The sequence below is a fragment of the Anguilla anguilla genome, chromosome 1 (genome assembly GCF_013347855.1).
Source record: "Anguilla anguilla isolate fAngAng1 chromosome 1, fAngAng1.pri, whole genome shotgun sequence".
NCBI classification, from domain to species: Eukaryota; Metazoa; Chordata; class Actinopteri; order Anguilliformes; family Anguillidae; genus Anguilla; species Anguilla anguilla.
The window spans coordinates 57,150,308-57,167,165 of NC_049201.1; the positions used below are offsets into that span (position 1 = coordinate 57,150,308).

The 16,858-nt window shown below is 43.2% G+C and overlaps 1 protein-coding gene across 1 annotated transcript; it reads right to left on the bottom strand.

The window, feature by feature from the left end:
• Positions 1-3: 3 nt before the first annotated feature.
• Positions 4-16,605, bottom strand: capn7 (calpain 7). The gene is made up of 21 exons (XM_035426606.1): positions 16,172-16,605; positions 15,426-15,534; positions 14,348-14,505; positions 13,501-13,568; positions 12,999-13,205; positions 11,195-11,281; positions 10,835-10,961; positions 10,199-10,284; positions 9,802-9,895; positions 9,081-9,227; positions 8,362-8,468; positions 7,880-8,000; positions 7,497-7,641; positions 7,091-7,190; positions 6,658-6,793; positions 6,498-6,573; positions 5,926-6,071; positions 4,828-4,890; positions 4,581-4,711; positions 3,460-3,552; positions 4-2,791 (listed from the first exon to the last, which is right to left on the bottom strand). Exons 1-21 carry the CDS (start codon positions 16,271-16,273, stop codon positions 2,647-2,649), a joined length of 2,448 nt encoding a protein of 815 aa, XP_035282497.1. The 5' UTR covers positions 16,274-16,605; the 3' UTR covers positions 4-2,646.
• Between the last annotated feature and the right edge of the window lie 253 nt (positions 16,606-16,858).

Genomic DNA, 16,858 nt, shown 5'->3' on the forward strand with positions numbered 1-16,858 from the left:
AAATTGAGATCACAGGGGGTAGTTTTTATTGCAATTTTCATATTAACAAAATAAAAAATATTGGGTATATGTAGTATTGTTTATTATAGCCTGAAGGCACAGTTAAGTTTCAGGCAAAGGAGAAATGGCCTGGTGTGTGTAAAGAAATGGGATTAAAGACTCAGGAGATACATTTAAAAACCTCCCACACTTTTGAATTGTATTTCTCTTCCCTGGTTTATTCATTCAGTCAGTCATATTGTAATTACCCTGTTTGTTAGATGTTCAATATCTAACCATTAATTGCGGTTACTGTATAGAGCAGTGGTAACAAACTCTTCCCAGAGATCTACTATCCTGTAGGTTTTCCCTTGAACCCTAACAGAGCACACCTCATTCCACAGCTAGATATCTATGCCAGTGCCAAATTAGGGTTGAAATGAAAACCTACAGGTTTGTAGATCTCCAGGAACAGGCTTAGTTACCACTGGTATAGAGTAATGTAAACAGCATTGCAAATTCTATATCTCACGCAAATTCAGTGCAATTTCATGACATTTAAATAAAACCAAGCATGCATACATGATAGTATTTCCAACAGTCAGTCAGATATTACATACATATACTACTTTCCCCACACCTTGCTTTTGAATCTTTATTTCCTTATAATTAATTAAATGGATGGCTGAAGGTATGTAACAGGATGTTCTTGGACTCAGTGAGTATAACACTGACCAGGAGGAATGAGATTGGTCATTGGGTTTGTTTTTCTAGAGCTGAAGTGAAGTTAGGCCACAGTACAAGGATGAGAATGGACCCAGAAATGTTCAGGTTGTGGGACCAGCTGAGCCACTCATCCTTTTGACCATCTATATAACAGAAAATATTGTAAATCTTATCACTAGCCATTTATCCCTTCTCTTTGCTCCGGTGCTGTACATGTATGCATGCACATGGTGTACAACACAACTAAAAACTGTTGCCTATGTCCCAGCTGATGTTACCGGTGATGGTAAATGCAATGAAGGTCAATACCTTCTGAAAAAACCTGTGCCAGTGGTCGATGGAGACACTATGGGTGGTAGAGAAAAAGCAGAAATCAGGAAATGTGCCACAGGTCTTTCCCACAGGTGAAGTGCAGCACTTTCTCCATTTAATTGGGTCTTATTCACCTCAGCTTCATAGGGGTCTTTACATTTTTATAAAGAGCACAAAGGGCTGATTGTCTGTAAGTGCGCTGCAATTGCAGACATCGGCTGTTCTCACCACAATGTGCTGCGTATCCGCACCCCATCCTAGTTGCTGCCCCACCCCCCTTTCCTTCCTCCCAGTGTCCGCCTGAGGAGTGGACATTAGCATTAGCAGACGACCTGAAAAAGCGAGCTCCATATACCCATCCTCTCAGGACCAATAACAGGCTGTCTCCAGCCCACATGGGCCTCCTGAGCCAGTGCGTGCAGACTCAAAACTGTGCCATCTCTCCGTTTATAAATCCCTCCCAAAGGAATGGTTTTCCTCTTCCACTCCTAACTTTAGCAGCCTTTGTTCTTGCTCCACCCCATGACTTCAATTACAGCTGAAATGTTTTGCTGATTGCAGCTGTTTTCAAACAGCGAAACTAGGCCATCAACATGGCAGCACCAGTGCCCCATTTTCGGTCTGCTGAACATTTTAGCATCACTCTAGTAGGGCAGTACAGTTTATTACCTATTTAACAAAATTACCTCCTTTTAAAAAAAAAAAAAAACCTAAAACCACCGCCTATGAACAGTTTCATAGAGTAATGCATGTAGGTGCACATAATCTATATAAGAAAGGAAAATAAGGAAAATATAGGATTTCAAGCTGTCAAGTTATTACAGTCACTGAAAACGGACAAATTTTATTTCACTCTCCCTTTGACCACGAGTCAATCCTGTTTATCCTAGCACCACCATTGTCCCACAATGCCTCGGTGAGACAGCTGAATCTATGGTTGTTTTGAGAAGACTTTTTGTGTGCAGCACATTACAGTGAAAAGCCACAGAAAATCAGCCCACACCAAAAAAATAATGTATGCATGTTTATACATTGGGCAAATAAGTGCAGTATTTAAGCCACTGAGCAAAAGCAGACATTGTCTTCAAGAAACAGCTCCCTGTGTTTGTTTCTGTCTCCTGAGAAAAGCTAGCACAGCCAGTTTTGAATGCTTCCCTTTATATCACTTCATTTGTTACAGTGGAATCAATTTATCCTCACACTGTGGTAGCCTCTGATAAGCACTGGAAAGGCTCTAAGCCTCTGGTACACTAGACTAAATGTGAATGAACACTATTTAATTAATTTGAATGAAGTCAGGGAACATAGTTGTCATGCTGGTGGAACCAGTAAAATCAATGAAAATAGCACATTATGAAGGGGGTATAATCATACCATATATGGCAAGACAAATGATTTTCTCTCCCTCCAACAGCCGCATAGGAAGTTCTATTATCCTGAATCTTTTTTTTTTTGGTTTAATAAAATCCGCTGCTCTGTCCAGTGAAATGCTTGACTCCACCATGCCAAGCGAGTGTGTCCTATAGCCCGTGTGTCCTGCACAGGCTGACGAGGGGAGGCCATGCATTGACCTTCAGGTATTGGGTACCGCCTCGGCCAGCTGGGGCATCCTGAGGACAAGGGCACCCCTCACTGGAGCTGGGACACTCGGAGGGGCGAAGCGCTGCTGAAGTCTAAAAAGAACGGACCCTCCTGCTTGGGCAGGAACGTGGTAGGAATGACGTTGTAAACGCCAGCCGGAACATGGTCAGCCTCCATGTAACAGAAACCACACCTGGATCAGGGAGAGAGAGAAAAGTCATTCCATACTGAAGGGACCATAACATAGTCAACGCTTACCTGGTCAAGACAAAGCTAAAAAACTATGATGAGATTGGGATAATTACACTTCAAACCCTTGATGTATCTCAGGACAAAAATAAAGGTACTGACTACATTAACCTGGAAGCAAATATAACTGCATGAGTGTGACCTGACTGGAAAGAAGTTCTCTTCTCAAGTTCAGCCCCAGTTTACTGACTTGAGATTTAGGACAGGGGCAAACTCCTTACTTCTACGAATAGCATGAGTAAATGATTATCAGCCAGAATTACCAGAATTACTCCTTATGAACAGATACAAAATAGATATTACACACCCTCCAATTTCCCTCGAAATGTGAAATTTTTGACCGTGGAATGTCCATTTGAATAAATACTGAAAACTGTTGATCAGAGATGGTGAATACCCTTCACTGATGGCTCAAACCAGGGATATGGTGATAATAGTAATGGGTGTGTTTGTGCTGCTAGGATCCATTGCCCATCAGCTAACTTCACCTTTCTCGCTTTGTCACTGGCAGACAGGGGACTTGGAAAAGGGGAGCCATTACACCATCGTGTCCTTTCCCAGCTCCACTTTCCTCCTCCCCCAATACCCTGACCTTTCCCTCAGAAACGTTACCGATAATCTCCACTGCTTTTCCTCTGGAAGCCAGCGGGTCCTGGGTCTCCCACAGTGGACACGGTCAGGACCTCAAACCCAACACTGTACTGCCTGAGGAGAGGGAAACAGAGCACACATATTTAGCCACATGCTGGATTTGCAGTACACTGCAATGTACTGAACTGCATACCAGAGACAAGAAACCCTAAAAGCTACTTTCTGTGGTCAGGTACAGCCATTTTGGGAGTGAGTTAGTCAGTCTGGTCCCAAAAAGCATGACTGCGTGGGTGGCTACAATAATGCTATACAGAATGGAAAAAGGGCCTTAACTAGTAATACGAAATTAAATCTACACAGAACAGACAGGAATATTAACCATGATATTTAGTGTCTAAATTCAATAGCATCAGCGCCCTCTACAGGACCATACAGGTGCTGTCCTATCAGCTGACAGACATCATTAACAGCCAATATCACACCAAAGTCAAATGCTTTGGGAGAGGGGGTGATTGATAAAAAATGTCTGCATGTATTTCAGAGACTGTCCGGTGGTTCCATGTGCTTTTACAGCAGGTTTGCACCTGTCTGAACATCCCAATGTGAGACACATCAAATTGCACTCCACACACCAGCAGGAGTGCCCTCTCTGAAGTCTGTACAAGGCACATTGTGACCTATCCATAAAAAGGTCATAGAAGCCCACCATCCCCAGCAATGTCTGATGTCTGCGATGATCAAAGGGTCACTGTATCCCTTAGTGACCACACCACTCCACCAGACTGACAAGTGTGCCTCGCAAATCCATAATTATCAAGAAGTGCAGAGAGGCAACCATACTGATCGGAGGGCACAAAATGCAAGGAGACGTCATAGCATGACGGCAGTGTAGTACAATGGGTAAGGAGCTGGTTTGATTCCCAAGTAAGACACTGCCATTGTACCCTTGAGCAAGGTACTTAACCTGCATTGCTTCAGTATATATCCAGCTGCATAAATGGATGCTACGTAAATGCTATGTACTGTAAAATGTGGTGTAACACGCTCTGGAAAAGAGCATCTGCTAAATGCCTATAATGTAATGTAATGTAAAGCTATACACTCGTTCCATTGGTGAGGAGTGGTACTGTGACTGTTCTCACCTGGACCCTCTCAGCTCAATCAGCAGAGGCCCTGCTTTCTCCAGGTTGAACTGGTAGATGGGGTTGTGTTTGTAAGACTCTTTGTAGTTCCCACACCCCCCAGCACTAGCTCCTTTCCATTGCCCGTTTATCTGTAAGGAGACAGGGAATGAAGCCTATACTAAACACAGCATGGCCACAGGCTGGTTACTTGGCAATAATCAAATTTTCTACAGAAACATATTACCTAGGGTGACTGAGACCTTACCCTCTTTGAATGAGTGAAGGGTGTTGGGATCTTGGAGAAATTAAACTTGCATCCAGAGTACACCTGTTGAAAATAAAAATGAATTTTAATTTTGAGCTACTTCTGCAGATGTATCTTGAACATCTGTAAAAACGACTTTGGAGAGTTTGGAGATACTGTGGCACAGTCCTAATTCAACAATGGACTGGATCTTTTAAAGCAGACGTTCCCAGCCTTGGTCGGGCATGCAGAAGAGGACCCCAGGGCCAGGGTTAGGAACCCATTTTAATGGGGTAATGCTTCATTAAGGGCTGCAATCATTTTTGTGTTTCTTTTTCGTAACATTTCTGGTCATTTTTTTTACTGCCAAAAATGTGAAAAGTGTTCAGTTCTACAGCAGTATTAATTTCAAAACCTCCATTCAGCAGCACTACCCCAAACAGGAGAACGGCCTTTGTGTCGCCTTCTCTTCAGACAAGGGTAAACACGCTTTGTGCTACTGCTAATGAAATAGCAGCACCTCCACAGTGTCCACGCTTCAGGGAGACAGAGACCATGGTTTATAAATAAGCATATCCCTGAGCCCACATTAAAACAGCAGAAATAATGTAGAAGAGTTGCCATAATGCCTGAGCCATGCAGTTTCACATCCCCTTTTTGCTCTGCAGCCAAACACCCTTTCGCTTCTCTCTGCTTTCTTCTCCCTCAGACTTCTGTTGCGGTGAGCCAGCATTCTGTGTGCTGGAGGCGGTCAATGCTAATTACTGCACTATTCATTAATGCACCCATTCATTCTCAGGCAGGCCCAAGGCACAGCCATGGTGAAGAAACGGTTTAATGTCTGCCTCCCTCTGCACCTCACCTGATGCGTAGTGAGAATTCTGGCACAAAACAAAATGTCTCACCCAGGCAGGGTGTGCTGACCTTCCCCCTCACTGTAAAGTACTCTCAGATCATGAAAAGTGCTTTATAAATGTTCTCCATTTTTACTGTCAGCATTATTAATGCTGTTATAAGCTATTATAACAGCATTAATAATGCTATCTCAGTGGACTTGTGTGACCCCTGCTCAGTACTGGCGATGGCAAATGAGCAGGCTGTCTGAGTGGCAAGCCTTACCCTCAGCGTGTAGTTGATTGTGTTCTGCTTCTCATACTGAGAGACCACCAGGGTGAAGGTGTGGGTCCCTCCACTGGTCAGCTTCATCTTAGTCAGGTAGTGCGGACTATTGATCCGAATCCCGTCAATAAAGGGAGGAGGTTCAGCTGAGAGGTAACATGGGCACACACATAGCGTACACATACACACACACACACACACACACACACACACACACACACACACACACACACACGCACACGCACACGCACAAAACCAAAAGATTATTCATACTGTCTGTACAGAGTCATGGGCAGAAAAATAAACTCCAGTAAACTCTGGCATTAAAGGAGCTCAAAGATTTGGGCTAGCAGGGTAATTAAGTCCTGTTGTAGGCGGCTAGTCTTAGTCATCTAATGAGTGGAGCTCCAACAGCTGCATGCAATGAGGAGGTACAGGCAATGAGAAGGTGGAGCTCTGATATTTATGGGTACTGATGGTAAAGCACATAAACTAAGGAAATGGCAGGACAATCCAATCTAACACGGGGTTTACACTATAATCATAATCATTCTGTTTCAGAAGATACTCACTGGGATAGTAAACCTTCTTCCCATCTGTCTTGTACACAACTAAGGTGATAAATTCCCGGTTTTGTGCAAAGTCGTCCTTAACAGTGAAAGCAACAAAAAATATTAGCACATATTAGCAGCAGTCTGCATTGCTAGGGATTGTCAGTAGTCAGTACTGCACCTTGTCTGTGATGTGCCGAGTGAGTAGCACCCAGACTGCAGCGCCCCCTTGTGGGCACTGAACCTCCAGTTTGTACTGAGGGTTGTTGGCTAGGCTGTAGGCATCCTTCACGGGTCCCTGCTTTCCATCCCAGCTGCTGCAGTGGACAAGAGCAAAGACACCATTTCTTCTAAAAGGCACGTGTCAGTACAACAACCATTGTGGATGCAGAGGTCCATTATAAACCAGCAGTAACTGGTAACAGTCAGACAACCCGGCATTTTAGGCAAACTGAGTTGCAGTTATAAACCCCCTGAGGCAGAGACTAATCCAAATTTGCATCAATATAATATAAAGCGCATCTGGAGTGAATCAGACCCACATCCACATGCACCCAGCCCCCTTCATCCTAGATAATAAAACATCTTTATGAAGGCATATGCCAGTGACAAACCTGTGGATGCAGGAAGACTCCTTGAACAGGGCAGGACTCCAGCTCAAGTAGACAACATCGTAGTACTGACAAAGGTCTTCCCAGGTGATCCAGAAGACGCCTGGAACACACAGCCAGTCAGATGGGATATTTGATCAACACGCATAAGCACACAAATTCTCACGCATGTTCTCACCCATGCACATGCACACAAACACTTGGATACACGGACAGAAAGAAGCACATACGGACACATGTATGCGACACATTGTATTGTACATACAGACACACACATAGAGCTTAAATGCACTAAAGATTTAGCTTTATTGTAAACCTTTACACTTGCCACTAGCCATTCAGTCATTTGTAGCACAAGGTTAGGCTCACCCCTATCATGAGAACCTAAAGTTAGAAAGAGTTGACCTACCGTTGTCAAATTTCTGTGCGGTCTTGGGGTCAAAGTTGAGGTATTTGAGCAGCTCGGGGGTCCAGCTCTTCTCATCCCGCTCACTGAAGCGTCCCTTCCACCTCAGGTGGCTCCAGGGGTTTTTCAGCTGGAGGAAGCGTTTGCCCTGACGCACAAACGGAACAGGACCGACCAGTGAGTACGCGCTACGTCCAGCCACAGGAAGGGTGGCCAAAGTGTGAATTCAGTCCTCTATTCTCTATGTAATGGGGTCCTAGCAGGGAGTCATGTAATACAATCTGTTGTCTAATTGCAAGTAACACATGGAAAAAAAGTGGAGAGAGAGAAACGGCCATTTTGGATCACTGTGCAGAAATTCAGCTATCATTTCCATATCCCTTCACCTTGTACTCCCTGATGTCCAGCACGGCGTAGGCATGTGTTGGCACCAGGCCCCACCGCTCGCCCTCCTCATCTGTCATCACCCCAGTCGCCGTGGTGATTAGGACATGGCCCTTGTGAAACCTGTGGGGTGAAGACAATGCAGCAGCTAACCACATAGGTGCAGGCTATAACTGATCCAAAACTAGGCTGGCTGAGCTTTTTTTCTTTATGAATTTGCATGTTTGAATGTATTTTGATGTAGGGGCAATGGTGGCTGATACAAGCACCCTATAAATTAAGTGGGAAACAAATGAAAATATCATTACAGAAATAGGGAAACAGTTTCACTGATTTAATGCCAGGAGCTTTATTTCCTTAATCATGCAGATCATTTGGGTGGGGGTACCTGTGTGTAGTAGGTGGAGTGGCCCAGTGCAGTTCCTATTTTTGGAAGGTAGTGGTTTGCTGTGGATGGTATCGCAAACACAAGACAAGGCCATACCTCTGGTAGAGCATGCGGAAGGTGTCATCCTTGTTGAAGGACTGATTGTCTGAGTGCATAGCGATGCGTTCCGGAATCCAGCCGGTGAGAGCGTGCAGATCAATATTCTACCCAAGCGGGAAAAACAAAATACACAGGAAAGCTCAAGATCACTGAAGAGAATGCCCATACTCTGCAACGAGGGAAGGGAAATGCAGGGAAAATATGTGAGAAAGCGCTGGATCTGCTAGTGCCTGGGTAAGCTTCCCCTGTTATACCCCCTCTTAACCCCACCCCTGGATTTCAGAGCTCCGTATCAACCAACAGCTGAATCACAGCAACGAGGAGCAGATTCAAGTTTCCACCCAATCAGAGGCTTCCTATGAATCCGTACCTTTCATAGGACAAACTGTTCAGCCACTGATAATAGGACAATCTGAGATTACTTAGATGTCAATCCTGCCAACAAAAAAAAAAATTCTGAATGTGCAGTCTCCTGCTATGGCTGGTAGCAATATAAGTCAAGTGGATACTGGTGGATTGCCCAAAGTTACACAGGGAGTGTCACATTTAACCCCAGAATTAGTACTGTAGTAGGCCGAATAAACAAAAACATGCTTAAAGAGCACCTCGTCCTCGTTTTAGAAAATAGGACGGGCTCTCTTTAAGTCTAGGCTACAGCCCCCACTGGACTGGAATACAGCTCTTCACTCACTTTGCAGAGCGGAGGGAACACTCACCGAGTTGGAGCCGGGGAAGTCGTACCCTCCCATCACCTTCATGTAAGCCTTCTCAATGAGCGACACCCATAGCTCGTTCCGGTTGCTGGAGTAGGAGCACAGCAGCTCTCCGTTGCGGTCCACAGGCAAGTAGTCATCGATGATCACCTGCCAGTGTGGAAAAGTGCATTCTTTACCCAGTGTACACTAGCCTCTACATTGGCTCTGGCTGTCAGTTTTATATTGTGCAAAGGAGGTTTACACAGTGTCTGTCTAATTTTGAATGGGTTAGCATTATAAGAAAGAACTACACTACACTACACCATCCTATCACAACCACAGTGAAGCATATTTGTATTGTATGCAATTAAATCAGACCGGACATCCCATAATTCCTTTATCAATAATGCATTTTTTTTTGGTGATATTGTGTTTATAGGGTGCTATAAGTACATGTCTTTATCAGTGAAAGCATGACCTCACAGCAATATTTGGAAATGCAATTTGGAATTTGCAGAAGCAAATTAATCCTAAGAATGGTGTCATTACAAGATGACAGGAACATGCATCCAAATACTTCCCCTTGGTTTGGATTTTCTCTGGGTTGATCAAACACATGGATTAAAGTGGATTAAAGCTAATATATTGGATCGTTTGCACACAGGTATGCACTGTTCTTCAAACAGTGGTGGCAGAGCTGTGAGCCTTCCCATAATGCTCTGCATAGAGCCCTCTCATATACCTTCCTGGGGACGCCATTAATGTGCAGCTTGACCATGTATTTTCCGCAGGGGTTGTATTCTGGCTCTCCTTTCCTGTTCTGCGGATAGATGATGCTGAAATGACAAAGTCACAAAAACAGAGTGTGTCATTTCTACAGTTATCTGACCTGGACTATTCTCACATCTGCACAAAATCTGAAAAAGGGAACAGTGGTGCAGGGTGCAATGGTAAAATTTTAAAATGTATTCATAATATTGTATGTCAGCCTGGACATGTGTCCATTGAGCTCGTGAATAAGTATGAATTGGAAGTGCTCCAGAACCCTATGAGTGGTTCTAATAAGATTTTGTGTTAGTGTGATCGAAGTGGCATTAAAGAGGCAGCAGAGGCTCCATGATTGAAGGGAGGAGGTTTACCTGGTTATTAATTTCTTGCTGTAGCGTCTCTCATACGCTGCGCTGATGGCTAAAGATGCGACAAACGAGCAGTCTGACACAACCGTCTGGGGAAAATAAAACCAGAAACCTCACTCTAGATTTGACGGATAATCAAGAAAAAATTATTTTTTTGTCCAACATGAACAGGTATCATTATTCTGCTCTCTGTGTGAAAGCAGGTGATGCAGTGTTGACAAGGGCATAAATTATAAATGATAATAAATGATTCCAAATGAAATAAAGTGAGGGAAAGAAAATCAATGTTCTGTTGTGATAAATCTGTTATCTGTATTATCAGGAAAGCCTGAACACATCACTGGACACATAGCCTGAAAGTGACTAATGTGTCATTAACGAGTGCAGCTCCGGGCTCCGTCTAGTGGCTGTATCACGACATCACAACAGCTGTGCTGCAATGAAGGCCTCCCTCCCCCGCATTATCTGGGGAAAACTGATTCAGCTCAGCTATGAAGTGCAGCATCTGGCATTGCTCTAGTCGGCGAGGATTTACCCCAACCCTGCCTACCACCAAGCCTCATCTGAACCTATCCCAGTACTATCTAAGTGGGGACTAGTCCTCCCTCTTTCTATCTAGACGGGGCAGGTATGACTCACTTGTTTGATGCTGAAGCTGGACACAGTGAAAATCATTGTGGGGCTGTTGCAGATATCGTCAGGCCGAACCCAACGCGAGAAGATGGCTTTCTGTTTGGGGGACAGGGCCAGGTTGCCACGCTTGTCTCTGAGATGCAGGAGCAAGCACAAAATAACCTAATCAATCAAAATTTTCACAAGATTTCAATCTTTGTTTTCAAACCATTTTATATAATGCTGCCAGACTATGATAAGAAGCCACAGTCCAATCCCATTTGACAAGACACTTATTTTTTCCATTACAATTACAATTACACAATGGTATAGTGGTATAAAGCACAACAGTTTGTATTAATGGAAAAAAAAATAGGCAGAAATTACGTGAATGGAACGGGAAATGCAAAACGCTCCTTCAGGTCAACACTCATGAACGGCACGTATTCAATCCCATTGATCCTGGAAGTACTCCTGTTAAAATGAAAGGAAAGAATGTATGTGTGTACATACAGTTGAAGTCAAAAAATTACATACACCTTAGCCAAATCCATTTAAACTCAGTTTTTCACAATTCCTGACATTTAATCCTAGTAAACATTCCCTGTCTTAGGTCAGCTAGGATCACAACTTTATTTTAAGAATGTGAAATGTCAGAATAATAATAGAGAGAATGATTTATTTCAGCTTTTATTTATTTAATCACATTCCCAGTGGGTCAGACGTTTACATACACTCTGTTAGGATTTGGTAGCATTGCCTTTAAATTGTTTAACTTGGGTCAAATGTTTCGGGTAGCCTTCCACAAGGTTCTCACAATAAGTTTCTGGAATTTTGGCCCATTCCTCCTGACAGAACTGGTGTAACGGAGTCAGGTTTGTAGGCCTCCTTGCTCGCACACGCTTTTTCAGTTCTGCTTACAAATTTTTGATTGGATTGAGGCCAGGACTTTGTGATGGCCACTCCAATACCTTGACTTTGTTGTCTTTAAGCCATTTTGCCACAACTTTGGAAGTATGCTTTGGGTCATTGTCCATCTGGAAGAGCCATTTGCGACCAAGCTTTAACTTCCTGGCTGATGTCTTGAGATTTTGCTTCAATATATCCACATAATTTTCCTTCCTCATGATGCCATCTATTTTATGAAGTGCACCAGCCCCTCCTGCAGCAAAGCACCCCCACAACATGATGCTGCCACCCCCGTGCTTCACGGTTGGGATGGTGTACTTCGGCTTGCAAGCCTCACCATTTTTCCTCCAAACATAATGATGGTCATTATGGCAAAATAGTTCAATTTTTGTTTCATCAGACCAAAGGAAATTTCTCCAAAAAGTAATAGCTTTGTCCCCATGTGTAGTCTGGCTTTTTTATGGCGGTTTTGGAGAAGTGGCTTCTTCCTTGCTGAGCAGCTTTTCAGGTTATGTCGATATAGAACTCGTTTTACTGTGGATATAGTTTTGTACCTGTTCCCTACAGCATCTCCACAAGGTCCTTTGCTGTTGTTCTGGGATTGATTTGCACTTTTCGCACCAAAGCACGTTCATCTCTAGGAAACAGACAACCTTCCGGAGCGGTATGACGGCTGCGTGGTCCCATGGTGTTTATACTTGCATACTATTGTTTGTACAGATGAACGTGGTACCTTCAGGCGTTTGGAAATTGCTCCCAAGGATGAATTTTCTTTCTGAGGTCTTGGCTGATTTCTTTTGATTTTCCCATGGTGTCAAGCAAACAGGCACTGAGTTTGAAGGTAGGCCTTAAAATACACCCACAGGTACACCTCCAATTGACTCAAATAATGTCAACTAGCCTATCAGAAGTTTCTAAATCCATGACATCATTTTCTGGAATTTTCCAAGCTGTTTAAAGGCACAGTCAACTTAGTGTATGTAAACTTCTGACCCACTGGAATTGTGATATAGTGAATTGAAAGTGAAATAATCTGTCTGTAAACAACTGTTGGAAAAATTACTTGTGTCATGCACAAAGTAGATGTCCTAACTGACTTGCCAACACTATGGTTTGCTAACATGAAATCTGTGGAGTGGTTAAAAATGAGTTTTAATGACTTCAACCTGAGTGCATGTAAACTTCCGACTTCAACTGTATATGCCACACACATTTGTGAATACAATTCTAGACAGACACACCGTTTCACTCTTCTTCAGTATAGAGGTGAGCATTCATTCACCTGAGCACTTCGATCTCCTCGGCTGTGTACCGCTGACCCTGAGGCTCACTGGACTGGGCTGACCTCACAGGCTGCGTCCGGTCCTGCAGGGAGAAATCCGGGCCCAGGGGCAGGTACTGCCTCACTGGGTTACTGGGTTTGGGTGCAGAGGGTCCTGCTTTTTCCCGTGGAGTGCTTTTAGACATGGAGGCCTTTAGCCCCTCAGCCCTAAAATGAAAGCAGGTCAAAGATAAAATAAATACATTCATAAGTAAATAGTGGAAGAGTAAATGGTATCAGTTAAAAGTGAAAAGAGCCAATAGGCAAGAAATGGATACCCATTCTATTTTCAAGAAGCTTGCACTTGAACGTCAAACAGTTTCAGAAGGATTTCTGCAGTTCTCTTTCAGGAAGGGTAACTAGAAAATGAATGGGCAATGAGCCATAAACACTGACTAGCTCTACCTCACTACAATGCCTGTTCCAAATCAGAGCATACAAAGTGCACATAGACTTGATGTACCGGTCCAGAGCTTGGCGGGCCAGCTGTTTCAATTTCCCCTGTAGGCCTTGGTCTGATGTCTCATTAGACTGTAAGAAAAGGGGGGGGGGGGGGAGAGAGAGGGTGGTCAGGATATGGTGACAACAGCAAATTTGATAATCTGTTACTGCAGCTACAAACCTATCAATCAGCGGGATGCCAATCACGATTCCTCTTCATCTCTATGAACCCAGCCATGAAGGACTCTCACAGAGTGCACACAGCAACAGTCACAGAGGTCAGAGCATGTCAGTGGTTCATGTTCAGCTACAGATCCCTCTGGAAGGGGTCTTACTGACCTCAGGAGCAACCGGACATGGATCACTTAGCCAGCCAGCAAGTCTCCTCCAATCGCAGCGGTCAGTTTGAACACCATATAAGGCTGTACTCTGCCAGCTCTGAGCCAGCAGTAATATAAACACAAAGCATAATCCATTTCTATAGAAAAAATGATTTTCTACAAGCTGTCTGTGATAAATAGAAAACCTCACATATACTGTTGAGTTACATTATTATTCTGAATAATATTTTTTGATAATTCAACTGGGAATATATTTAGTAAAGTCCATTCATTTTTGCACCACACATTAAGTGTGATCTGTATATGTGATCACATGCTACAATTATTTTTTAAGCCCACACTATAACATGAACCAGATCTAGACCGCAGACAGATAAACACCAAACCATCTTCCAGGGTGGCATATATACTGTGACTAACACTCTTACAAACACAACTATATACAAAGAGTTCCTGTTAACAGATCAGACTAAGCGCTTAATCTGCTACAAGGTAAAGCGATATGCGCACATAGGGCCTGTAACCCACCGCCTGAATGCACAGTTCCACAGCTTGTGTGTATAGCTCCACTGCCTCGTCACTGTTGCCTTTCTCATCCTCTTCAAAGGCCTGGGTCACTAGGAAATAAGCCCTTTCGAGATCCAATTGATGCTTGGATTTGAGGGGGTCACTGCTCTGTGCCTGCACTGGAAAACAAAACAACAACAAAAAAACACAATGACAAGAACAAGTGTCAGACCCCTGAGAGGGAAGTGAACAGTATGACTGACAGCAGACACAAGAGAGGAAAAACAAAAACTGGTCTAATGAGGCCGAGAATGTGTCTATGTACAATAGGTCAGGACACCTGACTTCTATACAGTCAGAGGGAGTCCAGCTGTTTCTGTTAACTTTTCAAATATTAGTAATTATTATTTATTTTATTTACAGAGACCTTTATATACGTTTCTGTCAATTTATGTGCCTGGATATTTAGTGATGCAAATCCAGGTAAGTAAGAGCAACAGCAGTCCAATATGGGGTGTGAACATGCAACCTTCTGACGTGCATGATGATGTCATTGCACTGTTTGAAATATAAAATGTCTCTCCTAATGCTCAGAAGCATTTCTAGGAACAAGTTGGACCTGCCCTCTGGGAATGTAGCATTACAAGTTTGAAGTTCAAATGTATTCAAATCGGTCAATTAACTTACCTCTGGAACATAAACACATCATGTCAAGGAGCGGTTGGATGTATTTTTGTACAAATGTGACACGTGTATAAGCCAGTAATACAAAAACTATTTGCATACGTATAAAGGCCAGAACCTGTAGTTAAATGAAACTAAAGAAAGACACATAGGCCAGATGCTAGCCTATTGCTGCAGCCTGGATAAATGAGTCATAGCTATGTGTAAACAAAATGTCACTTTTGTGCTAAAGGTGAAGGCAGTCAATGAAGTCATGGAAGAATGATAGGCCTGGTGAAGCAGGGGACAGCCCAGTCACCCCACATACAGTATTTCTGTCCAACAACTTATTTTTGATTCAGAAATGTTTTTTTTATGAAAAAAAGACAACCGTGGAAGTAAACGCTTGTGCCATAGTTTAAATGTTTGGACTGACCTACGGTGTGCAGAGCGTCAACTCTGTCCAGATACTCATTGACTTTGTCCTGGATATTCTCCAGTTTAGAGCCCGCCATGCCGGCATAGATCAGCGCTTGGGCCGCTTCCTGTGAAGAGAGATCAGAAATGCATGTAGTGTCAGTTTTGTGTTTTCCATACCCGAGTATAATGCTGCAATTACTAGTCGGTTAACAGTAACATTGATATCGCTCATTACATTTTCCTTTTGAAGATATAAGAATTGTACTACTGGATAAACTGCTGAAGTAATGTAGCGGAAATTGTGATTAGTGTTAACACCAGTACTTCAGATACATATAATTTGGAATACCCATTTCTATGCGTGGGTTACCGCAGCAAAAGTAAACGTCACACACCATGACACTACTGACGCTCGTTTATCTGGAAATTCCCCACACAGCTTGGTCGTTACGTACTACTGTTACTTTCTGAAACAGATGCTCCGTTCACAATGACGTGGGTACCAACTATATTTGGATAACTTTAAATTTTGATGCGAGTTCTACGTAGATAAAAGACTAGAGGGCTTATCTACACTGCACCTAATCCAGGGCTAACTATGAACAGTGTGAAAAGCCCGTCGCTGTAAGTTAGCTATACTACTATACTCGGAATTTGTCGAGAAAGAAACCAACCAGTACAGTAGCCGTTTAACTTGCTCTATCGGAACACGTCAATCAGCTAGTCTAACTAACTACAACGCAAAACATGAACAACTCTTACCTTGTAATAAAACACAGCTTCATTATATTTTCCCTTTTGATCGTAGAAGACAGCGGATTTGGCAAATTTCACGGCATCTTGTTCCAGCACCGCACAATCCATGTCAGCGACTTTGTCAGCGACGATAGTAATGTATATTTCTAGTGTAATGTGGCACTGTCATTAATGCGATTATAATCACTCATACACAGACGAGTCCCATTTTCTGCTATCTTCCGTCGTGTCGACGATGACAACACTGCGATGGTCATAAATCACATAATTACCTTAGATACAAAAAAGTTAAATACCAGTGTATTCGCGTGTATGGCTGTGATTTCGATGTAACAAATGTTTAACGATAGCCGTCAACACCTTATATTAAGATTCTCCATTTTCTCCACCTTACAAACTTTAATCACAACACACTCCGTCATTCTACTTCCGTGTCCGGGGGGAGGCGGGGTGTTCCATTGCACTTATGGGAGAGGTGTGTACTGGCTTTTCTCCTCGCATGAAATGCTCCTCTGTGGTATTATTTGAGCGTATTCTTGTATCTGAATTGCGGATTCCCCTGACCAATCTGCAGGCGTAGTGCAGGCCTACGAGAGAGAAAAAACACCGCCTGCGGTACTTTGATGCATATTGCTCACGTAAAATGTTTTACTGATTTCGCGAGGCACATTTCATCGGCCAGTCATTTTAGTA

Coding starts and splice junctions, on each gene's coding strand:
- capn7 (XM_035426606.1), bottom strand. CDS start 16,273: ATGGATTGTGCGGTGCTGGAACAAGATGCCGTGAAATTTGCCAAATCC. Junction 13,206..13,500: donor GCCCGCCAAGCTCTGGACCG/GTACATCAAGTC, acceptor CTTTCATTTTAG/GGCTGAGGGGCTAAAGGCCT. Junction 3,553..4,580: donor ATTGAGCTGAGAGGGTCCAG/GTGAGAACAGTC, acceptor CCCTCTCCTCAG/GCAGTACAGTGTTGGGTTTG.